The sequence below is a fragment of the Rhinolophus sinicus genome, linkage group LG12 (genome assembly GCF_036562045.2).
Source record: "Rhinolophus sinicus isolate RSC01 linkage group LG12, ASM3656204v1, whole genome shotgun sequence".
NCBI classification, from domain to species: domain Eukaryota; kingdom Metazoa; phylum Chordata; class Mammalia; order Chiroptera; family Rhinolophidae; genus Rhinolophus; species Rhinolophus sinicus.
The window spans coordinates 11,619,225-11,645,954 of record NC_133761.1 but is presented as its reverse complement, the minus strand read 5'-3'; the positions used below and the strand labels follow the sequence as shown (position 1 = coordinate 11,645,954).

General features: G+C 45.0%; 1 protein-coding gene across 16 annotated transcripts in view; it reads right to left on the bottom strand.

Annotated features, from left to right (window-relative positions):
* Positions 1-26,730, bottom strand: part of MTSS1 (MTSS I-BAR domain containing 1) — a 150,625-nt gene that overhangs the window by 11,687 nt on the left and 112,208 nt on the right. For 8 of the 16 annotated variants that reach the window (XM_019720913.2, XM_019721123.2, XM_019721049.2 and 5 more), the window contains exons 4-10: positions 19,763-19,847; positions 17,466-17,557; positions 16,037-16,111; positions 12,021-12,032; positions 4,488-4,645; positions 2,930-3,037; positions 1,563-1,660 (exon numbers count right to left, since the gene is read on the bottom strand). In XM_019720913.2, coding sequence (XP_019576472.1) covers positions 1,563-1,660; positions 2,930-3,037; positions 4,488-4,645; positions 12,021-12,032; positions 16,037-16,111; positions 17,466-17,557; positions 19,763-19,847 — 628 coding nt within the window. The remainder of the gene's footprint in view (positions 1-1,562; positions 1,661-2,929; positions 3,038-4,487; positions 4,646-12,020; positions 12,033-16,036; positions 16,112-17,465; positions 17,558-19,762; positions 19,848-26,730) is intronic. The other 8 variants (XM_074316248.1, XM_019720985.2, XM_019721421.2 and 5 more) reach the window with 1 other exon arrangement.

The following is a 26,730-nucleotide window of genomic DNA, read 5'->3' as shown; positions in this document are numbered from 1 at the left end:
AGTGACAAAAGGCAATCAAGGCTAAGCCATTTGCTTCCAAGAATAAATAGTGAAGAGTGTCAAAAGATGACACAGTCTCTGGGTGTTCCGTCTGCATTCTGTCTCCCATCATAAGGAATATGCTCTATACTCTGTGTCGTCACTCAGACTATAAACACCAGAAAACTGAACAAAGTCCCTTGGTCCAAACAAGCAGAGCTGACATATAAAGGGCAGCTGTAGAAACATCTGAAGAGATGGAATGAACAACCCACCCTGGGATTAGAGCATTTGTGGTTTCTGCTCCTAACCCTGCAAGCGATTCCTGTTAAATTTTGCAGACTGACACCTAAGACGGTGGTCAAGGGCTGTGTGACTGATCTACACTAGAATTACTCGGTGCACATGTTCCGGCAGATACAGGGGAGTATGCTGGAGGAAATCACTACTTCTGGGGATACTTATGATTTTTGCTTTCCTCCCCAATCAGCTAGACAAGGGCATCGGGAGACTGACAGTGACACCACTACAACTCCACTCCAGCAAGCTCAGAGCTGATGTCAGAGCAACATCATTTTCTATCGAAACTAAAAGTCTAAGACAGAAAAGATACTCATGCAACTTAGCTTTATAGTAATGAGATAATGTTTTCTCAGTCACCAAAAACACAAACAAGAAACGATAGATTTGTCATACACACATGCACAGACACAAAAGATGACATGAAACCATCCAACATTTTCAGGTTGCAGAACATCAGGATGTAGCATCTTAAGTCTGAACTTCCTGCTCAGTGCATACTACACAAGCTCATATATGAATTGAAACAAATGCACGCAAGTATGTAGAGAGACATAACCATTCACATATTCGGCAGAACCCTCCTGCTGTTTACTCTCAATGCTAATTCACAGGGAATGAAAATCCACTTGGCTTTGAACCATCAAAGAAAAAGATTAGTAGGACGAGGGTACCAAGAGAGGTGTAAGTGATGTGTGATGACATTTCCATCCTTCAAGAAGGAGAATAGACTTTGCGGTCAGCAAGCCAGGCGTGGTCTTCTAACAGCAAACTGCTAGCAAACAGTTTTGCAGAAGGCAGAACTATTCCAGTTGATTCTGCGTGTCAGTAACAGTACTAGCTAAGAGTGGTGGTGGTAATGGTGGGGAACAGAGCAAGGATTCCATTTACGTTATGAAACCCCAATGACAAAAGCTGGGGTGGGGGGAACTGAGGTCATAAGCCACTGGTACTTCCTCCATTTGTTCTGGCAATGGCAAGATCAGTCTGTACAAGAACAGGAAAATCAAATGCGAATTCGTAAAGTGGGACAATCCTTACAATGCACAACTGAGAGAGAGCAAGTTCCGTCCACTAGTCTAAGGCCTGATGGGGTTTTCCTGAGAACCCAAAGCCAATCCAGAGGCTAAAGAGTGAGACCGAAATCATATGGCATTCTTTCAGCGGCTCCTATCACCATTTCCTATTTAAAGTGAGCCATTCGGAGAGGTAAAGACTGATCACTCCCATTAGCATAAAGAATGGCTGGTCCTGAAAGCAGGGCAGAGCCCGGCTTCTCTTACCTGCAGACACTTGATTTGCGAGACATGGTGGTACTGGGGGAAGAGGGCGGCGTCTGGTAGGACCAACTGTAATCAGAACCTTTCAAGTCCAAAATCACCTAAAGAAGACAGAGCCAGGTGGGTGAGTGTGGCACTGAGACGGGAAATATCCATCAACTCTTAAAATTCTACCATTATCGAAGGGGGATGTTTAAAGAAAAAAATGTTGTTACGGGTTTTTATTTTTAAATTAAAGAGCCACACTACAAATCTATCAACGTCCTAATCCGTTTTCCTGAGACAAGCAAAATACAATTAATTGGGGCGGAGATGGGGGAGGCAGAGAGATCATGAATTATCAGTAAAAAACAAGAGAGACACATTTACAAGTGACAGATTAACGCTAATAGCCATTTATACCCAAGGCTAGAATTTACAGGGTCTTCACCTTATAGCACCACCAAAGACAATAACGGTTTCAGGATTTGTTGATCTTGCATTTTAGCCATTTGATCTTCAATGGTCACTTATGCCCTATTTGACCAGGATGCGGTATCTTAAAACCTGACCGAATCAAGAACAAACCAATTCTTCTCCACCCATCTCCCTTGCTTGACAAAGAACTACTTGCGTGTAAGGTGTACCTTTCATTCATGTAGTAGGTGCTCAGTAAATGTATATTTACTGAGTGAATGCACGCATGTGGTCTAATAATAGCAATTTCATAGAATGGGAACTAGAAGCTCTCAAATTTTTTCTCTGAGCTGGCTCTCCAAGGAGGCGACAAGAATTTTATACAAAGGGCAAAAGCCAGCACGTGATTCATCAGCTGTTTCCCCAAATAGGTCACTTCCCACTTGATATAGTGTTAATGTTCACATGAAGCAAGTGAATAAGCACAAAAAAGGTCATCTTTTTCGTAAGGTAAGAGAGATCTTCACACATAACTTAATCACAATGGTTCACAGTAATGACCAAGACATATGACTATCATGTTCCTACATAGGAGAGTATATTTCTAGAGGGTAGATGAACCAAGTGGTTAAAAGCACGGGCTCTGAAAACTGGCTGCTTGGTTCAAATTTCAGTTCTACCACTGACTAGCCAGGTGAACTTGGTTAAGTGATTTTACTCAGTGCCTCAGTCTCCTCTCCATACAATGGGGATAATAACGAAGACAGATGAGGAAGTCTGTATGAAGAGCTGGGAACAATGCCTGGCACACAGCAGAGGCTCTCTAAATGACTAGCGATGATGATTCTTGTATATCACAATGTGAAACACAACTTTTCCATATTTTGAATGCGATGGTGCCTCAAGGAACCCTCAGGACCTTGAACCTCACCTCTTTGGTTTGCTCCCCTGAATGTTTAGCCCCTGACTCCTACCTGTTCACTGGAGGAGGGCAGTTTGTGAGGGTCCATGGTCAGGCTTTTCAGATCTTCCGATATGGTCTGAAGGTGAGTGATTTCCCCCAGCATTGAGATTTCTTCTTCCTGAAGGGCAGTCATTCACAACATGTTATCATCATGAGTGATTCACTTCATCGTCTTGGTCCAACTGTTCTTATTAGGGTCACTGTCTAACCCTTTCAACTTGTCAGAAGTTGACTGAGGTACTGGTACCTCGTTGCTGAAGGCACTAGTGGCCCTTTCTTTAGGGAAATGGAAAGGAAAAGGAAATCTGCCATAATCTGTCACAGAGTGACCTGTATGGCGCGGGCAGTGGTGAACCAAAGTCAAAGCAGACATGTGGCCCTTCCTTACAGTGTCTGGAGGCTGGCAGGTCAGCTCAGATGGTCTGCCCATGTATTCTCAGATCCTGCAGCACAGCCCTCCACAGACTAAGGCTCTCTGAAAACATTCAGGTTCAACAGATGACACGATCTAGAGATATTTTGGTCTAGATCTGATCGATCTTTTGACAGCATGTGTGTCAATAGAGCTTAACTGCCTCCCCTTCTTTGTTTTTTCCCACCGACTTAATGAATGTCAAGTGATGCAGGAACAGGGGACCATGGAAGGAACAGTTATTCACTTCACCAAAGTGCCAAGCGTGGGCTGTGGGCCTACGCAAGAATGACCCATGGAAAAGTTTTATGCTCAGGGGAACAACTCATATTTGGGCACTACGCTAAGACTGAGGGAGATGAGCTGGTATTGTCTTCCTGGCTTTAAGAACACCCAGCAGAAGTTCTCAATTACAGTATGCAAACAATTTACAGTAGAACCTCGGTTTTCTAACATAATCCGTTCCGGAAGACCATTCGAGTTCTGAAACATTCGAAAATAGCCGACAGCTAGGCCTCAGGATCTCGCACTCAGTGGAAGCCAGGTGACATGTTCGACTTCCAAGGCGTGTTCGAAAACGGAAGCATTTACTCCCGGGTTTATGGTGTTTGTAAACTGAAATGTTCGTCATTGGAGATGTTCGAAAACCGAGGTACTACTGTACTTAAAAACTAAGCCTGATTTGATGTATTCATTCTCTTCTCATATTAATTTCAGTCACTCCTTGGTATTCAGCTGGGCCAGTGGGTCTCAAAATCACCAGGAGGGCTTATTTAAAACACAGGTGACTGGGTCCATAACCCCAGAATTTGGGGTTCAGTAGACCTCAGTTGGGCTCGAAAATGTGAATTTCTAACCAGTTCCCAGGTGATGCTGCTGGGCAGGGAAGCACACTTTGAGAACCACTCTGCTAAGTTTTTTTCATTTGGAGAGAAAAAGTGGGACAACCGATGCTAAGAACTGGGAACAAGCAGTGGGCCATGTGGTCATCACCAACTTGCAGAGAAGCAATGGTCTACAGAAGTGATTAATAAACCACAATTCCTGACACACAGCAGATTCCCCATGACTCAACGATGGATGGATAAATAAAGAAGGAAAGGCTCCTCTAATAGAACTGGCACTCTGGACCTTCTGGAACTTTCCACTGACTTACAATCACTGGCCGTAGCATCGAGATGAAGGTGCAGAACCGGCCGCGTTCTTCAATCAAAGCCTTCCGGACTGCCTGCTTCTCTGTTTCTTCCAACAGGAGATATTTATCGTTGACATCTTGGAGAGCGCTGTCCAGCTGAGGCTGAATGTCACCTCTCCCTGCAGAAAAAACAAAGCCCCAAGTGTGGCTTACTGAAACACCAGCTCCTGGGACAACGGCCCCTTTTCCCTGGGGTCCTTGCTGGAGTGGAAACCACAATTTTCCGAGACTTTAAAGAAGTTATTTATTTATACCCAGAAAGGATTCAAGGCAGCTGTTTTTCTAGGACCAATCCTTTCCAATTTCCAGTGCCCAAAGGGTACACTGATCCTGGCTTCTTCCTGATTTCCTGGGGTGACTCCTCTTGACTTGCCTTCTTCACAACCCCACAGAGCCTTCTGCCAACGAAACCCTGGGACGTGGCGGACAGACAGTATTCCTTCCTCTTAGAACATTCTAAAGAGGCTAAGGGATGAACAATGTCGGGGCCTGTGGATCTTTCTAAACATGGGCACCAGTCAGCTTTGCTGTGTCAACCTCAATCAAAGAGCCTCTGTTTAGACAGACGTTTCCGTCCTTGAAGACAAAGGTGGCAAGCATCAGCTCTCCTGGCTCTGGGGGGACCCTGGGACTCCTGGCAGTTAGTTTAACTCCCAGGGGAGAGGCCTGAATGCTCTTCCTGTAAAGCAAGCCCAGCAATAAAATAGACCTACAGTCAGGTCTCTGCTGGAGAAAAACTGAAGTTGGAGTCAATGCTGAGAGGGGCCCACGTCCGGTAATCATCCGGCCAGGTCCACAGACCCGTTACGTGGAGATAACCATTTCTAAAGTTGAAGACAGGGTGTTAACCCTTTAAACAACTCTAGAACTTGCTCAGCAGACTGTCATACAAATGAAGTTTTATTAGAACACAGCCACGCCCTCTCAATCTATGGACTATGCCTGCGCTCACGCCAACTGCAGAGCAGACTCACTCTGACAAAGACTGTCTGGCCCCTGGACTAAGAATATTTACCATCTGGCCCTTTAGGAAATAACCGTTTGCTGCTCTAGAAGATAAACACGGGCAAACAGCCCTGTGTCAGAGGGAATGGCTACTGCAAATCGGATCTGCAGGTGGGGACAACGGAGTGACCACCGTGGGCTCCCAGCAGGGGCTTCACCTCTCCTGAACCCAGAGAAAGGATTTCTAAACTCCTTCCAGGCAGCTACTTGGATTTTCCCAGCCCAGTCCCCAGTCCAGAGCCGTGTGTATACAGCAAGTGCTCAGTGAATGTTTAATCATTTTAAATACAGAGGATTAGAGATGGAGGAGGCCTTGAATGGATGAAACACAGTCGCAGGCCTCGGCCAAGGCCTACAGATGGTGAGGGACAGGTCCAGGGTCACTCAGAGAAAGGCAGAGCCAGCACAGAGCCCCCACACTGGCTCACTGTCCTCTGTCCCACCTCCTCAAGCTGACAAGTGAGTTCCGCTCGCCTCCTAGGACGTCGCCTGACCAGTATTGACCCCTAAAAGAGTGACAGAGGACTTTAAGGGCAATGCATTATTGGGTCTGGGAAAGAAAAGGGTCAGGGGAAATCGCCTTGAATGCAGGACTATATTCTGTATTTTCTCTCATAAACAGGTGAGAAAGCTTAAGTTAGAGCAAGAGGTCAGGCTTCAAGGACATCCCAACAGAAGAGGCCACTGGGTTTTATTAAGAAAACATCACTTCTGAGGCAGGAATTAAGTTCTTAGTTTGCAAATAAAGGGAAACTCATAGGTAGTGAAAAGTTACCCTTGAAAATGCCTTAGATGGCTGATAAAGTCAGCAAACACTCTGTAGGTATAATTCTCACTAGTCCAGTGAGTACAAACGCAATACTGAATTCCATGGAGGAATTTTATTCAATAATAACATCATGTAAGAACTTGCTGTTTGAGAAGTTTCCATGTATTTTCAAGGTGACCCACTCATACACCCCTGCATTTGGTCACCACCTAGCCCTCAGGAGAATCCTATCGGTTTCCCTAGATTCTCCACCACTGCTTCAATTTCTTCCGTGAGGAATGATGCCCACACACTAACCTGGCCACCAGACCGCAGGTTCCACGAGGTTTTAGTGGACAGGAAGCCTTGTACAAGCATTCTCCCATTCTCTCTGCGGGTTTGCGGGGGTCTGGGGTGGGGGGGAGCAAATGCTCCCTCTTGAGGACACCCAGCATCCCACAGACACAGGCTCCAGAAGGGAAGGCTGGGGTGTCACCAGCCCTACGAGAACTGTGGGTTTTTCCTTCCTCTTTTTCAAAATGCTGGCTTGTGCACTTGAATCCACATACACTGAGTGTGGATGTGATCCAGCCCGGAAGCTCTGGAATGCTGTCAAGGCTCCCTGTTCTGCAACCTGCAAAACTGTGTGGCCAACCTCGGGCTCTGCCAGGTGAGGCTGCGTGGTTCACGCGTGGTCTAGAGGCCTTCTGGAAGTCTCTCAACCTCTTCTATGACGTTCTAACTACCAGTATGGAGGGCTGCACACCAAGTCAGAACACTCTTAACTTCCATGGAGGGGGGTGGAGGAGAGTTGGGAGAGACAGGAGATTAAAATGTATAACGCTTGACCAAAGTCATTCGGATGGGCTTTGATTGTGGTAGCAATTCATTTTATTACCAGCCTGTAACTATAAGAAATTGGAAGAACATGTATCTTTACTTCCTTTACAAGTTATAAGGCACATGTCTACCTGTAATGAATAACACTGACTTTTAAAAATACACCTACATAGGAAAGCATAGTGGCTAGAACCAAGTGTTATCTAACCTCGTAAATACAAATTTAAATTATTCTGTAATTATAGCAAAGTTATTTTAAATATGCATTATGTTATAATTAAAGGACTTTCAAACTGTAGTATTCTAAAATAAGTATAATCTGTAAAGACTGCTATAATTATAGTCGCAGTAAGTACATTTCCATTCAGTATATATCATAACCTAAAAACACAAGTTTATTGCTTAAATTCACTAACACAACCTATAATTATATTTGTAAAAAAAACAACTGTGGAAGAAATTATTCCACGTCCCAGTCTGATGCACTGGCTTTCAGATATAGTCATCTTTTTAGGTGCACAAATTCAGAGGTGTGGACCTCCCGTCAGCAACTGTGAAGAATCAATGCTGATTCCTCCAGCACAGGTCCAGCCATTCCAGCTTCCACATGGCGCTCATTCCATCCTCTTGCTTCACCTCTGCTATCACCACCCTTACCTGGGCCATCTTGATCTCTAATGGCCCCTAATAGGTCACCCCAATTGCATTTAGACCAGTAGGCCCAGAACTGCCTTGAATTACTTTCACAATGCAAGTCTTATCACTTCTTGCCAATAGCTCCTGTTTCTTTCAAAAAAAGTCCAATGTCCTTAACGTGGCCTGCCCTGCAAGGCATACATGGGTCGGCTCACGTCCCTGAAGCCTCGTGCTCCTTACAGCACTCTCTCCCCTCTTCCCTCCTCCTTCTCCAGGGTCTGGGCTCCATCCCACCCGCCTAGCCTGTTCATCCTACAGGTTCTCAGTCCTTCACGCAAGCCTCCCTTGAACTCTCTCAGATTAGGATTCTGTTACATGAGCTTGGAAGTTCCGTATACGTCTCCTTCACAACACTCCTCCCAGGACTAATTTCACCTTTATTTCTCTAGTTCTTTGAGTGATGTCAGTCTCCCCCAAGGATCAGGAAGCCCCAACAGTGTTTCTGCTCAGCACTGTATCTTCTCACCCAGCACACTTGCCTGGGAGACAGGTACTCACATATTTGCGAACACATGAGGCACAGCTAGAATAACTTGACCTGAGTTTGTTCAATGGCCTCAACCATCATGCCCTTAAACGGCCTAACACCATAAAACCAGCAAATTCCAGGATGGCCAAGCAGCCAAAAGAAGGAAGGGGGTGACTAAATGGGCTTTCCAGATAAAATTCCTGAGCAAAAAGCTGTTTGTGACCTTTTTTATAAAATCTAAGTCATCTCAGTCTTAAGAATTTTCTTTCCACCGCCCATTTCTAGGTCTTGGTTATATTCATACTGGAGAATTCTGATGAACAAAAGCCAGGAGCCCTTTACTGCCCCAGGGGAAATCATATGACTTTTCTTTTTTAGAGAAAATGCTCCCAGGGCCACACACCATTAATGGGCACCATGTCACAGGCCAAATTAGCACCCTTAAAAGAGAAAGGATTTGAGTTTTTTGCTTTTTCTTTTGTTTTCTTGTTTGGTGTTTTTTTTGTTGTTGTTTTTTTTTGGGGGTTTTTTTTTTTAATTAAGTAGGGAGAGTTTACAAAGCTTTCTGGAATAAAAGGAAGATCCCATGTCTTCCCAACATTTACACTCTATTTTCTTTAATCTTTACATAAATGTTCAAGGCAGCAATTAATACTGCCTTTGGACAGAGGGGAACACAGACTGAGGGAGCGCTAAGTGGCTCGCAAAGGGCCACCAGCTCGGCGTGGGGACCAGCCAGACTCCAGCCCTACGTCTTTCTTGTTCAGAAGTCCCACATTCTTTGTAGCGTCACGCATACAGCAAACATACACCCAGGGAACAAGATGTCAGAAGCTAAACATTCCACGTGGTAATGGCCCGATTTAAAAAGCCAGTCAGGTGTGATCAGCATTCTCTGGGACCTGCCCGCCTCTCCATACACACACTGCATCCCACCCCTGAGCCTCATGGCTGAACCAAGCCCGACACCATTCTCAGGCTCAGTGAGGGCTTTCCAAAGGAGAACAAACCCAGAACACACTGGGCCAGGACCACTGTGTCAGAAAAACCACCACAGCCACTTCTTTTCCTGAGAGAGACATATGAGGAAGCTGTTCGAATCCGTCAAAATGACTTCCATCTGCCCCTGGCACACAAACACTGTATTTCACTCTGAAGAGGCTCACTTCTTCACATTTTTATACCTCACAAATCAAGATGTGTCCTGCAATCAATGGTATGTCATCATAGTTTAATCGGGATTTTTTTTTCCATTTTTCGTGGTCCAGAAAAATCACAATGCATCTTGCAATTGATGGCATCTTAGAGTCCATGAAATATGGGACATAAATAGTGGAATACAGGATATAAATACTGAGATGGACATGCAAGGTGAGGCTAGGGATTAGAATTTGGAATGAAAAACGTCCTTTTCCGACCAAAAGGCAGCTCTCCTTATTATCCCTACATAAGTCTTCTCCTGCCCTTCATCACTTGTGGTAGTTTTTAATCGGTTCCCCAAAGTGAAAACCAGCACAAATCAAAAGATAGATGTAATCAGGTAAAGGAGGCTTTTTGACTTAATAATTTTCCAAACAAACCCAATTTCTGTTATTCTTTCAACACGCCGTGCCTCAGTTTCCACTCCTCTGTGAGACGTAAAGAATAGTTGGTCCCACTCACATGGTTGTTGTGACACCAAATGAACTCATTCGTTTGAAGCACTCAGCACAATACCCAGCACGCAACAAGGACCTGGAAGGTGTCAGGTGCCACCAGCGGCCGCGCAGGTCTCTGCAGCTGTCCTCCTAACACTGGGCACTTCAGCAGGGGACAGTATGCAGGTAGGGACAGTGGGTTTTTGAAGGATGAGCTTTCAGTTAGAGGTCCTCTTTGGTGGACAGAAATTTGAAAGATCCTTATAGTTCTTTCGCTACAGGTGGGAGTTTCATCAACAAGGTTTCCTGGTCCTGAGCAATCCGCTGTTTCTCCAAGCAAAGAATAAGACAAGACAGCTCGGAGAACAACCAGAAACTGTCCCAGGCTCGCCACACGTGTCTCAGAGAATCCTCATGTCACTGAGCTGAGTCCTGCTCTGTAGTTAAAGAAACACTCCCCCCTCCACCACCCGGCTGGCTGCGGACCCAGACCCCGGCCCCTCCTGCAGCTTCCTCCTTTCCTTGCATTTCTGTGAAACAGCTCTCTAGCCCTGTGGCCGTTTCCCTGGGACCTGGCCACTGTCATCTCTTGCCTGAGTAGAAGACACTTGCTAACTTGGTGTCTAGTTGGGCCACCATCTAATCCAAATGTACACCGTCATGGTGGAATTCTCTAGAAGCCAAGAAATCTTCAAGGGCTTAAGAGAGTCCTGAAAGTCAAGTCTTTAATGTGATAAAAAGGCCATGATCGGGGTACCTGCTCACCTCGGCCTAATCCTGCACCTGAGGGAAGGTGGAAGAGGGAAGATGCACACCTGTGTAAGGTCTTGGACTGCAGCATGATGTCCCATGTTCCCTCAGCAATGGGGTTGGAGGGAGAGGAAAGGGGGCGGGGACTGCTTACCAGGCCGGGGGTGTCTTTTGGGTGTGACGCTAATGCTCTGAGATTAGATGGTGGAAATGACTGCACAATACTGACTGTGCTAAAAGCTACTGACATGTACACTTTAAAATGGTGAATTTTACACATTATAGGAATTTTACCACAAGAAGAAAATAAGTGGCTGTCTTACCTTCCTTCCAAAGGCACACTAAAAACTGTTCAAGCTGTTTCACAACCACAACACTGAGGACTAGAAAGGATCATTGTGTTTAAAGCTGGGGAACAACGGGCCCAAAGTCACCATGAGGGGAAGGTGAGGCAGAGCTGTGTCCCCCACGACAGCGGCCATCCTGGCCCCACCTGTCGGGCAGACCTGGGTGGCTTGGGTTTGCTGTAGACCCAGAATCCAATTCAAACACCACTTTGGAGCTGTTTGGCACAAACGCTCAGAGGACTCTCAAGCAAGGAAGCCACATGGACACCTCACAGACAGGCCTTCCTGAGACACAGGGCAGCCACGAGATGCCAAACGCGACTTGAAGGTGTACCAGCAAAATCACCCACAGAACGAGGTCCAACACTCAGTCAAGACGAATCACTTTGATTATTGAATTTGAAGATCCGGAACCTCTGAAATGAACCATTTCATAAACTCTGCTGAAATAAGAAATACTGTGGTTTTGATTTTTTTAAAATGGATTACTGGTTTTGAAAAGAACTCTCTGGTCCCAGGGGGAAGACAAAGTTAAAAGATAGTTTGCAAGCTTAATACAACCAAATCTGATTTGGGAATTATTTGGGGGCGTTAGTTACGGGAGCTGCACATGATTTGTTCATGATATAAATACATACATACATATATATCTGCACTTAGATATATATGTATTTTTTAATATGTTTATTTCCTGTCAAAAGCAGGGTTTAAATCACTGTGTATTTCTTCTTTCCATGAGTCTAATACTGAATTATGATGAATGCAAAGGCTCTTAAAATGTTGTGCTAACCCTGTAAAGGGCCACAAACATCCATGAAAGAAAATGATCGAAACACACGCACACACACTTTGCTTAGAGTTATGGGAAATTAAGTAGACACCATTGATTGTTCTGAGCTGGTAGGAGGGCTGGGGCCACTAGCAGAGGTCTGACAATCACAGAAAGCCCACAGCAAGGACCACACGGTGACCAGCCACCAGAGATCCGGACGGTACACTTACCGAGAGCATCCACTGGCAGGAGGGCACACGGTGACAAAGTGCAGGATATACACAATTGACACAAAAAGGAAAATCATAAAGTCAAACTGGTATTCGAGCAGCAGTCTTACCTTTCTTTCACGTGCCAACCAGTCCACATGGCTTGCCACCGGATTTTACAGGAGGGCGACTGAACCCACATCCACACTCCCTTCCCTGACTCGCTAATATGCTTTCCTTCTCAACTAAACAGAAACCTTCCTAGTTGGTCGTCATCACCCTGAGAGACTACAGCAAGGTTTTGAAAAAGAGAGATGAAGAATGCATTCCCATAAAAAGCCAGTTAAGAGCATTTAGAAGAAAACCTTGCAAGGGTAATGTATCCTAATGTAACCAGAAAAACCTAGGATACGAAGTTTAAGCTGTGATGGAAATGAAAATAAAAGATGAAAGAACTTAAAATTTTAGTAGGAAAGCAAATGATATGCTAGTCTGGAACTCTATGAGTCTGTTTATTAGGTTTATAATAGTAGCTTTACACCCTGTGGTGAAAAATGATAGATTCAACTATTTGAATGTCAGGCTTAAGAGTTAACATGTTAAAACGTTCCAGGTCTCTCCCTCAAAGAAAGCCCCCTGATAAGCTTTTAGTAGTTACAAATTGAAACAGAAGGCTTTACCATAGTTAATTTTTTAATTTAAATTAATAATATGAGCATTAAGTGAGAAATAAGGGTGCTGATTTTGTATAGTAAGGTGGCCAAAGTAGGGAAACCAAGTTTTCCCCACATTCAGTCCTCTCTGACTTCCCCAGATGGGTTATGACCAACTCCAGGACCCCAAAGGCCATCAGCTGGTATCTAGCAGCAAGGTAGGGCTCAAGAGATGCTATTCAGAGACTGGGGCTATTGGGTCAGCTCCATACCACTTCCCCAACTTCCCGTCGCCTTTTTCTTGTCCCCTCACCTGTCAACAAGGTCGGCTCTGCTCTGTGTTCTAGCCCTGGGCACTGCTAGCCTGGTACTTTTCGGAGGGCGATGAGGGTCTCTCCAGCCCCCAACTCCCTGCCTACTGTTTACTGCTAGGAGGTGTTCAATAACCTGCCTTCCACAAAAAAAGGTATATTCACCCACAGCTGGAGCATATGCCAAGTAGTTTTAAAATGATTTTGAGATAAAGTCTAACCACAAACAAACAAAATTTGTATTTTTGACGGTAATATTTAAATACCTATACATTAAAAATGATCACTCTTTATATTATAGAAAAAAGAGTCAAAGAAAGAATGTAACAGAAAATGATATGTGTAGAGTGAGAATTAAGGTAAATTAGTCACACACAAACATGACATCTGTGGGTGTCTGCCGATGTCCAGGGCAGTGCTAAAACCATGTTGAAAGGCACAAAGGCATTTGACATTTTGAAAAAAAAGACAAGAATTTTTAGATCAAAGATCGGTTTCTGAAAAAAGGCATGGCAGAAAGGTTCTCGATAGTCTTCTGAAAACATATTAAAAAGAAAGTGATTATTTGGATCTATAAATGAGATTCAGGTCCATCAGAACATAAAAAAAAAAAAGAAAAAAGTATCCAAAGCATTTGTCTATCCAGTACATTGTGGAAATCTCCAAGGAACTCCTATCACTTTATAAGCCAAGAGTACAGGAAGCTACCACTTGAAGGAGATGAAACAAATGGAGAGGCTTCTAGCAAAACAGGAAACCTCAGCTAACCAGACCCAAACTAACTGGAAGCCTCAAATAAGAAGATTTCTTCTGGCCCTTAACTTGCAGCATTTCTAGTCCATTCTCAGGCCATGCAGCTTGTAGAAGCGCACGCCATCACAAACATTCACTCAGAATGATAACTCCGGTCCCTTCTAGAAGGCTTCATTCACCCCAGAAATACACAAATAGGAGCACTTGGTATTAAAAAAAAAAAAAATGCACTTACATATTTTAGGGAAAAGGTTTTTTGTTTTGTTTTATTTTTCTTTTTGTTTTTTAATAAATGAAAGAAATAAAAACTTTCCTGGAATAACTAGGAAATCATCCGGAATATTCCAAATTACTTATCTGATTTGGCTTGTAGATGTTAGTACATCATCATGACCACCGTGAAGGATATGGTGCCTGCGACTGCTAGATACGTGGCTGAGGCCGAAAAGATGGACATTTGAGAAACCCCTGATCACAGCCTCCACTGTCTCAGGCTTCAGGGCCAAGTGCCTGGAGAGAAACCTCACAACTAAATGCCGGTTATTCCCCAGTCTCAGGACCAGCAGCATCTCTTCACGTTACACAGTCCAGCACCCTCCGTGTCCTGAATCTTTCTATCTGGCGCCGTGATGGGGAGCTCATTATCCTCTCTGGGCAGCCTGAGCCAGTGCTGGGCAAGTCTAACTGCCAGAAACTTCCTTTCTGTGTTGCATGGCAATCAACCTACCAGGCTTCCCCTGCAGGTCCCAATTCTGCTAATTGGACAACGCTGGTGACTTTTGACAGACGGGGACTATTTCGGCCTCCGTGCAGAATTCAGATAAAAGGATTATCACTGCAGCCAAGAACTTAAGGCCTCTGAAAAGAGAGGTCTGGAGGAGTGAAGGGAATATAGCTACTTGTTCTCACCTCTTCCTTTTCACCAAACTCCCAAACATTTGCCAAGCTGTAAGCGTCTTCACTGGACCCTCTAAACCCATAATCTCTATTTCAAAGCTGCCAAGTTGAATTAGGTAGAACTCAGCTCCCAATGTTTACCAGCCTGTTCTTCCATGGGGCCTCAGATTCGATGGAATATGGTGGCAGTTTTATTTGCATTTACCACTAGACTCACTAAAATGTTACTGGTCACAAACCCTACTACTTGTCAAATGCTTGCCAGGGGTACCCTCGTTAGATAGAAGGTAATTTTGAACCACCAAGACCAGGAAAACACATCCAACAGAAAAAACTGGAGCTAATACTAACAGAAAATAGGATCATGGGTGAAAATTCTGCTGCCTTTATCTTGAAATGATCTTACGGTTTTTGTAAGAACTGGAGGGGAACATTTTCCAGACAGGCCAAGGTTTGAGAACTTTGTCCTATCCTCACCTTTCTCCCACCAAACCAAGCCATCTCTCCAAAGGTTTATCCTAAGTAAAAACTGCTTGTTTAGGAAAGAGGAAATTTGGTTTTGGGGATTTCTACCTACAACGATCGTTGTCCCAAATAAATGCTAAACGTAACCCACAGAGAAACCCGATGGGAAAAAGACCATTTTATCGGCTGTGATGCAGCCAATTTTGAAAAATCTTGGTATCAAGAAGAATAGTATGGAAGGAATGTCACTTTCTCAAGTTCAAGAGAGGGTCCCTACATTTTACGTCTTCGGAAAATGTTACGAATGCTCGCCAAGTGGGTGTAGCTGGAGCTTTCTCTTCAAACTCCCCGTCCATGTGGGAACAGCAAAGCCAGGCCACGCGTCTGACAGTGAACTGGTTCATGAGCCACAGTAAAGCCCGGAGGCGAGAGGAGGGGCATCTTGACTGGTCTGCTTTTCCTCATCAAGCTCCCGCCCTCGTGAACACATGAAACAGCTCCCCATTCGCAATGAGTCCTGGCTCCCACTGCAGCCATTTCTAACACTCTCATAAGACTTAATAAAGGGTTTCGAAGATTATAGCCTATGAAAGATGGAGGAGAAAATGACATAATTTCTGCAATAATTACAATAGACCATTTGCATAAAGGCTTTTGTGCATGATCCCAAGGCTTCCAAGAAATGTATAGGTGTCATTATAATGCACAATAAGCATGGCAACTGTCAAATTTTGGGGACAAAGGTGGGGGGAGGGAACAAGTCAAGTACAACTCTGCAAGGGCCTCAAATTAATACATAGTCGGCACCTGAACTTTAATTCAGATGGATTTTATTTGCTCCTGTCTGCTCTCCTGGGCTAAGGAAATCTGAACTGAATTCCCTGCTTCAAAGACAACTCAAGCACATGTTCATTTTCCTGAAGTAACACTATTAAAACCACAGAATTTGTTGAGTTACCTTTTTTTGCTTTCTTCTGCAGTTTCAGTGTATCTGAAGACTTCTTTTTTATCTCTTGGCGAGCTTTTTTATATTCTAAGAGAAAGCAGAATATTGAATCGTTTTACCACTATGCTCAACAGAAAATATTTTGGGAACAGCCATTACCTTCATCACAGAAAGCACACACTGTGACGTATAATAGATAGCTTTATCGGAATATCATGATAACAATCTTATGATGACATTTTAGAGCAGAGGTACGACGAATGTGAAAAACAATAAAATGGACTGTGGTCTTTCCCTACTCATTCATACCAGCATTGAGGAAAGGTATCATTTGGGAATATTTTACTAAAAATGAAAATTTTTCAATTCAAAAATCTCTGCTCAGATATCAGGAAATGTGTTCAATGTTATTTACTTCTCCAAGGCCCCCAAGGACTCATGTGGCAAGATGCTGCTGGCCAGATGTTACAATTTAGGAAAGAGGGCCTCAGACTACAGCACAGGGGAAAGACCCAGCTGCCTTACTTTCGCATTCACACTGAGGCCGGACGCTGTGACACCACAGAGGAGCAGCCCCAATCACCCACAGCCCCCGCCAACCACTTCTTCTTCCCCCACCAGTCCACGCCCACTCCTGGACTTTCTCCAAACATGGACATCCAAAATGACAGTCCCCTATGGCACTTGTCTCCTCTGCTGCCCTCATATTCAATTAATTGCCCTCTCGACCCATTCCCTTAGTTATTCCCGACGATTCCCTCCACCGCCTTCCACCTACAAGGCTCTCACTCATATGCTCTTGGGATCGCCTGTTTGCCAACCCTTTCTTTCCAGTTTTATCCCCTCAGATCAACCCACATGCTTTGCCTCTCCAGCACTTCCTGAAGCTCGTATGATCCTTGGAGCAATGTCTCCTGCCCCTTCCACACGGCTGGCACCCCCACCAGGAAAACTGACAGGGGTGGTGTCTGTCTGGGCCGTTTTGTCCCGAAAGCCTGGTATGTGAGGTACTAAGACACTGGCTGACGGCATATGCCAAGAAAGTGGCCATTTCTGGGCAAGGAGACCCAAGATTAGCTTCTCTCATTAAAGGTTTAGTTTTTAAAATATGCTGCAATGCCTTAAGTATGAATCTTTGGCAGTTAAGCCTGGTGTGACAATTCACTTCTAAATCAGTTGATCACAATTAATGCCACCAAGCCATCAGGTTATCAGCTGCTGAGTAATGTTTCACGTCAAAAAACCCAGCACTGAGTCCTGCCATGGGATCATTTTCGGCTCCTTTCCTCCAACACTGAAACGTCTGCAGGAGAAGCAGGAATGGGGGGGGGGGGGCCTTGGGTGACACCGATAAACCCAGCAGAGGCACCAGGCAGCATCCAGCACTATCCCACAGCTTTTCTCAGAGAGCCACTATGTGTTAGACGGCTTGTCCCTGTACCTTTCGCGTGGTCTTTATCCAGCTGGTTTGCTACTTTCTTCCATTCTTCCATCTGTTCTTGAAGTGGGTTTATCAGACAATCGATTAAAGCACTTTTACCAAAAGAGAAGGAAAAGGAGACGTTAAACAGATACTTTCTGTGGTCAAGATTTACACGTGGTTGTCAAAACATACCTGACTCATGGTCACCTGAAGCGAGACAAGACAGCATGCTAACCCCAAGTTCTCATCCAAATCCCCTGACAATCTTGTTTGCAGGACGCTTTTCAATGACAGTTAAGAAGCTAGAAATGTGACTGGCTGAAGTGCTCTCTCTTATTGCTCTATTTATATTCCAATGCTCGTATGAACAAGCAAGGCTGCAGACAAGTGGGGCCACCCTCTGGCTGAACAACAGATGTACCTTCAAAAAGGAGAACTTCAAAAAGGTCAAGACACCTGGGCCTCACCCCACAGCTCATAGAGACTTTGAGGGTGGGGCCCCCATCTTACTATATTTTTAGACCCACGATTCTGATGTGCGTTCGGGATTATAAGTCACAAATGTAGGCGAATCGTGGGCAGCCTGGAAAGAGGAGCTGGATGGCCAGCTCCTGGGTTGGAGGGGTGAAGGTGTCTCCAGGTGCACACCTGCATTCTGTGCAGTCTCCCAGACAGACAACATTTAGACACCTGGAAAGGTGGCTCCCCACACAGACCAACCATGTAAGTCATGGAACCCACGGTTTTTCGTCTGTGCAACGGAAGAATAATTGGCCCATTCCTACATGAGCTGTTGTAGAAAAATTAGAAAATGCCCATAAATTGCTTAAATTGCATTGGTGAGAACCACTAAGAAGGTGTCCTCAGACTGCTTTTTGGTACTGGGCCTCCTGAATACCTTTACAGTCTTGGTATGATTCCCTCTTTTTCCGATCAGGGTTCGTGTGCAGTTCCCTCCCGCACACATACTTCCTCAGCCATCAGCGCAGCTCACACCCTTACTTTGTCCAGGACACTATTCAAAGCTTTGTTCTGAAGAGAGTCACTCCCTAATTAAATACCCATCAGGCCAACCATCCCCTAATTCCGTGTGTTTCGCCTTGTGTTGTTTGTTGCTGCCTGATGTTACATCAGGTTAATTTAGTGTCTAGAGCGTAAGTGCCATGGAGCAGGGTGTGGTCCTATTCACCACTCTATCCCATATACCTAAGGCAGTGCCTGGCACATAGTAGGTGCTCAATAAACAGTGGCTATTGAATCGCTGTCTCCTCATAACTAAAATGGGGTGAGAGGTGCCATGGGACTGGCCTGAGGATAAAACAAGGTGGCGTGTGTGAGTCGGGAAGCACTGTCCAGGTGTGAGGAGGAGGGAAGGGAGCTAGATTTTATCACCTGCTGCACCAGCTGCTTTCTGCTGTAAACACATGGACATTTCATTAGTCTTTACAAGAATCCATTAGAGATTATTATCCCATTTTACAGGGGGCTGAGACCCTAGTCAACGTTACAGCATGTAAATGGCCATCCCAGGATTTGAACCCAGGATTAGCTGTCTCCAAGACTAGGTGATTCCCTCTATGTTCTCTTGCCTCCCACTGTGTTCTGCTGCCTCCCGTGGTGGCTCTGCCAGGAGTGTCAGAGGCATTTCACTTTAGCAGCCACTCATACAACTTGGTATCCATAAAGCAGAGCAGTGCGAAACTGCTGAGTTATGTTGATCTGCTAGGAAGAACGTCCACTCTCATTTGAACACGGTGACTCTAAATCCCCTTGCCAGCCATTTCGACCCACTCTGGATGCTGGTAAAACAGACAAGAGGCTGGCAGTGTGGAAGGCGCTGTGAGCTACCACTGTCCTCCGCGGTGGGTTTAGAGGGAGCACACAGGTAACGCGATGGCAGGGATGCCTCACTCTCCAACAGCAGCTCCCCTTCAAAGGCTCCTTTGGGGTGTGGGGGACCCAAGGGCCTCAGCAGAATGCACTGGCCCTGACACCGACAGAGCCGGAGGACAGACACACAGGAGCACAGAGACGATCCTAAAGGCAGGTATAGCCTCCACGAGCGCAGGGACCCAGCCATCTGCTCGTCCACTGTCTCCCCAGAGCCCAGACCAGTGCCTGGCACATAGCAGATGCTCAACAAATACCTGGTCATTGAGTGAGGAGAGTGATGGGCTGTGATGACAGGTGGGTTGTGGGGATTTAAATGCGATGGGGAAAGCAGTGCCACTTCAGGCGAGGTACGCCACACAGCCCCCTTCCTTAACCTGAGATCTGCAAGGCTGTTTGAGACCTGGGGGAAATGTGTTCCTTACCTCGAAAACTGCCTCAGCTTCGCCTCTATGCTTCTGTGCCTCATGCACATCCTGGTCAGGGCGGAGCCAATCTCCCTGGTACCACCTGAAAGGCAACAGAGGCAAAGCTAAAGACGGGAGACGAGCCACAATCATTGAAATGTTTGAGAGAGAATGAAAGAATTCAAAAACAAGCCAGATTTCACCACGTTATAAAACCTAAGCCACTGTCTTTCAGACTTCACACACACACACACACACACACACACACACACACGGTGACATATTTTTATATAATCACTAAAACAAAAGGTACTTTTACTATATACAATACCCTCCAATATTTCCTATTCTGACTTTTTTTTAAATGCTAATTGTGACCCACAATTTGATTTTACAATGCACTAATGGTCAATAACCCACAGTCTGAAAATTACTTCCCAAGGAAGATGATCAAAGTAGTATCTGATATTTAGGGAAAAGCTGTAGCTTTTTTTCCCCCCTTCCACTTCTGGAAAAATAATCCTCTTAGCATTATTTAGAACGTCTAATAAGGCCACTCCAGCTAATTGTTTCAAGACACATACAAGTATTTCCGAGAATAGAGAGACTAAAGCAAAATGAAGTAACAGAGCATTTTTTCGTGGCTTTGGGTAACACCGGTGAAAGAGGCCCACAAACCCAGCAGATGTTGAAGTAAATTGCAATTCAGTTTGATTTTCCCCAAATTCTTGTCATACTTTTCCCTTCAGGCACACCCTTTTCTAAGATTAGTTTTGAAATTCCCTTCCTTCCCCCTTAGAAACAGTGCTTGAATCAGCATTTACTTGGGCATGAGGGAGGGAGGAGCAAATTGTAACTACAGATGGTAATTCTGCACTGAGCCCTGGACAGCACAATTATAAATGTTACGAAAATACTGAGGATCATGAAATCAGGGGGGGAAAGTACCAAATAAAGCACTATTTTTTTTTAACAGACAAGGCCTTCAAGGGAAAGCCACAGGAATTTATGGCAGGTTTAACAAAGTCAACAGGAAAAAATTCCCTCCCTTATTAGTCCTCATGACATTATTACGGGTTGTATGTTCCCCTCAGCCTTCTCTTCCAGAAATGCCAGTGGGTTGTTTCAGTTCCACCTTTTCCCATTTTATTCTGCAAAACTCACAGGTTTCCAGAACTGAAAAAAAAATTAGTAATAATAGTGATGTATATTATATGTTCATATTTCTATATTTTTAGTCTGAAAAGAGAAGCCTTCTGAGAGGTATTCTCACATTCCTCTGAAACGGGGTTTCTTAATACTACTGACATATGAGCCAGGTTATTCTTTGTTGGGGGACTGTCCTGTGCATCGTAGCATGTTTAGCAGAATCCCTGGCTTCTATCTAACAGAAGTCAGTAGCAGCCCCCCCAATACATGACATCCAAAAATGTGTTCCCTGGGAAATCAAAGCACCCCAACCCCTCCCTGTTCCCATTGAGAAGCACAGCTATGAAAGAACTTGAGCAAGAACTAAATGTCACTGAGACTGTTTAAATGGCTGGAAGTCTACAAAATGTTGCCCTTTAGTTCCTGCACCTGCAGCTTCTCTCAGGAATTAGTTGACTATCTACCCCCACCCAGCTCACACCTCTCCGCCAGGGAAAACCAGTAGAGGGCGCTGTTCTCACACGAGCAGTTCACCTTGGGGGCTCCCTTCAGGTTCTCTTAAGCTTTTATTGCTTTACAAGAAGGACAAGGAACACATTATCCCCAGGGAAATAGCTCCTATTTTCCCTGGGCCTTCATTTGATTAAAAGTTAATAACCTGGCCATGCAAGGAAATTGGCACACTCATTCACTGCTGGAAGCAGTGGTAAAATAGTGCTTTTCTGGATGAAAACTTGGCGGTATCTATCAAAAAAAAGCCTTAAAAACACGTTCCCTCTGACCCAGCAATTCTCCTCCTAGAAATTTAACTTGAGGAAATAATCAAGGATGAGAGAGCAAATCCTTACCTATGAGGATAGTCATGGAAATGTTGTTCACAACAGTAAAAACTGGAAACAAAACTGCACTATAGGAAGCGGGTAAAATAAACCATGCAAGGCAGCCACACAATGAAATAGCATGCAGTCATCTAAAATGCTGCAGAGGGGTGTCTAAGGTCAAGGGACGGCGAGTGGTTCATATGGAGCAAGGCCCTGGGATAACTGCTTTGCCCATATGAATTCATTTAATCCTCACAACTCTCCAAGTTGTGCTGGAATTATTATCACTCCCATTTCAGAGATAGGGAAAGTTCCTTACGTAATTTGTTCAAGGTCATACTGCTAGTAAGTGGGATTCCGACGCAGGATGAACCTCCAGACCCTATGCATTTAACCATTCAGCATATGGTACTTGCTACAGACAAAGGGAGAGTGGAAGGGGCACAGCCGAGAGCCTAGAACACGCTGCTAACCTAACTTACTTACACACTGTTATAGATGGGTGTTAGGGCTTTACAGCCCAGCTCCCTACTTTTGGTTCTCGAGCCTAGAACTGTCAAACTGGTACCAGGAGCTTGAGCTCCGATCCTTGCTAAGCCACCGTGTGTCCCCAAAAATAAGACCTAGCCGGACAATCAGCTCTAATGCGTCTTTTGGAGCAAAAATTAATATAAGACCCGGTCTTATTTTACTATATTTTACTTATATAATATATAAAATTAATATAATACCGAGTCTTATATTAATTTTTGCTCCAAATGACGCATTAGAGCTGATTGTCCGGCTGGGTCTTATTTTGGGGGAAACCCGGTACTGCAGAGAACTAAGTGGTACACAGTTGTTTTACTGATGATCTAAGCCTCCGTTTCCTCAGAAGAGAAGTCTATGGTTGACAAAGATCACCTCCAAGCTCGTTTACCTCATCCTATTTCTCTGATCCATTAGTTCTGTCTCCTTCCCAGATATTTCCCATAGATGGCCATTTATCCCCACCCCCTAGCCCCCCAGGAGAGCCCATGGCTTTCCAGAAACAGCTGAACTATGTACAGTATGATAACAAGCAGTTTCTAAACATGCTGCGTGTGCTCTACCACTGGGCCTCTGCAGCACAGGAAACCCCGAGAGAGGAGGAAACAAAGAACCGCAAGGAAATCTTCCAAACAGCCGTGTCTCTGTCCAGCTGGGCACAAGGGCACGAGATAGGCAGATGACATGCTCCATGGACCCTGGGACCCATCCGTGAGAATTACTGCTGATCTGGGCAACATGGGGCACCCTAAAAATAGCACTCTCTGTGGATCTGCTTAACAACGCCTTATGCTCTTCCTGACCCTTGCTAAAGCTTAAAAAAAAAAAAATCAGCAGGTTTGAAAAAGCTTCAGAGGAAACTGGCTTTAGCTACAAAGACAGAGCAGACATCTGGAAGAGCTCCGATTTGACAGTGAGAGTATTTATGGAAATCAAATGTCCAGTTGAGACCCAGTCAGCAGCTTGTGAGTGTGGACAAGATCTTGCCTGATTTTGTGCGCCCTGCACGCAAGCACGAGTGATGAATGAAGGAATCAACATTTACCATTTTAAGAGCAAATCGTCAGGCTGGCTATACCTGGAGGCAGGCCCAGGAACTGCGTTTGTCTTTTGTTTAATCCGTAAATATCTATGTATCTTCTATGGGCACACTATTGGAGATGCAAAATAAATAGAAATAAATATGAGATTCTTACTGCATTAGAAAAGGTCTATACTGATTCAAGGTCAGCCTCGAGAAACGATGGTGTATGAGTTTCCTATGTCTGCTGTAATAAATCACCATCACCTCAGTGGCGTAAAGAAACACACATTTATTATCTTACAGTTCTAGAAGTCAGAAGTCCAAAATCAGTTTCACCAGGCTAAAACCAAGGTGTCAGAAAGATTCTGTTCCTTTTGAAGACTCTAAGGGAGAAATCTGTTTCCAGGCCTTTTCCAGCTTCTTGAGGCAGCCTGCATGCCTTGGCTCAGGGCCCCTTCCTCCACCTTCAAAGCCAGTAATGCAGCATTTTTTCTCTTTCCTGACTTCTACTTCTGTCTTCACATCTTCTCTGACTTTGATCCTTCTTCCTAAAAGGACCCTTGTGACTGTACAGGACCCACCAGGATAATCCCCTCGTCTCAAGATCCTTAACTGAATCCCATCTGCAAAGTCCCCTTGTCACGTGAGGTACCACATTCATAGGTTCGCGGATGTGGCTATACAAGGTGTGATCAAACAATACGGTGAATGTTTAAAAATAAAATTCATTTCAGTATAAGACCATTAATCCCCCTCAAAATACTCCCCCTCGCTTGAAACAAACTCATCCCATCGTGCTTGCCACTTTCTGAAGCAGTTCTGGACGTCCTCTTTCGTGAGTGTCTTCAGTTGCGCTGTCATGGCTGCCTCTATGTCCTGACTCATTTTGAACTTGGGAAAGAGCCAAAAGTCACACAGTGCCAGATCCAGTGAATAAGGTGGGTGAGGCCACACGGTAATGCTTTTGACCGAAACTGCTGTATATCAGAAGCAATGTGTGACACGGAGCATGTGTTGGTGGAGGATGGTTTACAGCACACTTTAAAACATGCCTTCTCTCAACCGTTGTTCATACTCAACTGCACCGAACAAGTTAAAACTTGTCACACACCGTTACTAAGGTTTGACACGCCACTTCCCATATTGAAAACCCCTGCCTTTCCATTGGATGGCACCCGGCAGCAACTTTCACTGTATTTTGTGATCGCAATGGAAAGGCTCCGTGTCACACATCGCTTCTGGTATGGCAATTCTGTCAAATAAGAACATTACAGTGTGTCTTCATCCACCTTATTCATTGGATCTGGCACCATGTGACTTCTGGATCTTCCCCAAAGTCAAAATGATTCAGGACATCGAGGCAGCCACAACAGCGCAACTAAAGACACTCATGAAAGAGGACTTTTCAGAACTGCTTCAGAAAGTGGCAAGAACGATGGGATGAGTGTGTTTGAAGAAGGGGGAGTATTCTGAAGGGGATTAATGGCAGTGTGTCTTATACTGTAATACATTTTTTATTTAAACATTCACCATAATTTTTGATCACACCACCTGTTATCTGGAGACCATCATTCTGCCCACCAAAGATGAGTAAGAATTGCTACTTTGGAGAGTGCAGAGGGGCACAGTGGTTGAAATGCCAATGTTCATTCGCCCTCAGATGGTTAGTCTGGGCCAATGACCTAATTCCATCCCCTTTGGCAGTGGCTCGGTCAGGGAAGCGACAAAGACGGAGAGAAGACTGCTGTGGACTCTGGTGAAAATGTCCCTGATCTTAAGAGAGACCCCACAGGACGTGAACAGGAAGCTGGCTGCCCAGTTGCTGTCGTCAGCCCTCTTTATGGCCATGAGGACACCTGCCTTAGGACAAAGCCTGTCCTATGAACAGAAGAAAGTGACTTTGCTGAGCCGCCAAATTAACACTCTCGGAGCCTGCTCTCCCCCCCGGACCTGGGGCTCCTGCTCTGCAAGAGCATACGTTTCCTTATTTTTAAAGCCACTATGATTTGGTTCTGTTTCTTGCCAGCTGAAAGGAGAAAAAAGAAGGATGCAATGAACTCTCATGCCTTTTCCGGGCACTGGGAATCACATTGATGCTAAAGGAAATAGAGGTCCATCTCCTGCTACTGAGAGATGCACAAAACTGGACGGCAAAACTCTTGATTCTTTTCAGTGTGGTATATGTAAGGACTCTCTCCCATAACAAGCGAAGGTTTTTATAACAAAGTAGTACAAAATCAGTCGGCAATCTAAACTGGATGGTCTGCAAAGGAGACAAATCAGTGGAAAGAAAAAAGTAAAAAGTCCAGAGGCCAGGCTATTAAAGTGTGACTGCTGGGGCAGGAAACTGTGTTTTACACACGAAGACACACGTTCCACAACGTTGACTGAGTATTATATTCGTTTCCTAGGGTTGCGAAACAAAGTACTCCAGACCGATTGGATTAAAACAACCACAATTTATCGCCTACAGCTCTGGAGGCTAGAAGTCTGAAATCAAGGTGGCAGCAGGGCCACACTCCCTCCGAAACCTATAGAGGAAGAATCCTTCCTGGCCTCTTCCCAGCTCTGGTGGTGACGGCTTTCCTTGACTTGTGGATGCATCACTCCAGGCTCTGACCCCACCTTCATGTGGCCATCTCCCTGTGCGTCTGTCTTCATATGAGACACGAGTCTGCGTCCAAATTTCTCTCTTATAAAGACGCTGGTCGTATTGGATCAGGGCCCACCCTCATTACATCATCTTCACTTGGTTACATTCGCAAAGATCTTATGTCCAAATGAGGTCACAGTCACAGATACCAGTGGTTAGGACTCCAACATATCTTTTTGGGGGGGACACAATGTACCCCATGGTAAGTATCTATCTACCGTGCAGCGAGGATTAAAGTGATTCCGAAGCTGACGAGCACCAGGGCCTGGCCCCTGAGAGGTTCAGTCGGGTTGGGGAGATAATATGAGACGGTGCAGCAACCCTCTGAGCTAGTTATTTTTATCCCCATTTTATAAATAGAAAAACTGGAGCTCGGGAGGGTTAACTAACGTGCTGAGGGTCTCAGGGCTGGTACGTGATAGAGCTAAGATCCAAGCCCTGATTTTACTGACACCGAAAGGCTCTTTCCTGCTATGACAAGCTGGAGATGTTCCCAACAGAGGACAAAGAGGCACATTAAAGTCACAAACAGAATAGAAACTGTTTAATGCCTATTTGGGGGCAGATGGGGAGAAAAATAAGGAAAGTAGAGCCACTGATCCTTCCCCCCTGCCCCCCCTCCCCAAGTCCAACATGGTTATATCCTTCCGACTACCAGTTGCCACAGTGGCTTTGCAGAGAGAGGGGGTTAGCGGCATCCATCAAGTGGCATTGTCCCATCTCTCCACACTGCCTCATTTGTAGGCGGCTTCCATCTCCCCACACAGCAGGGGACTAATGGACAGGCCATTGCGGGGTCCACAGGGTGCAG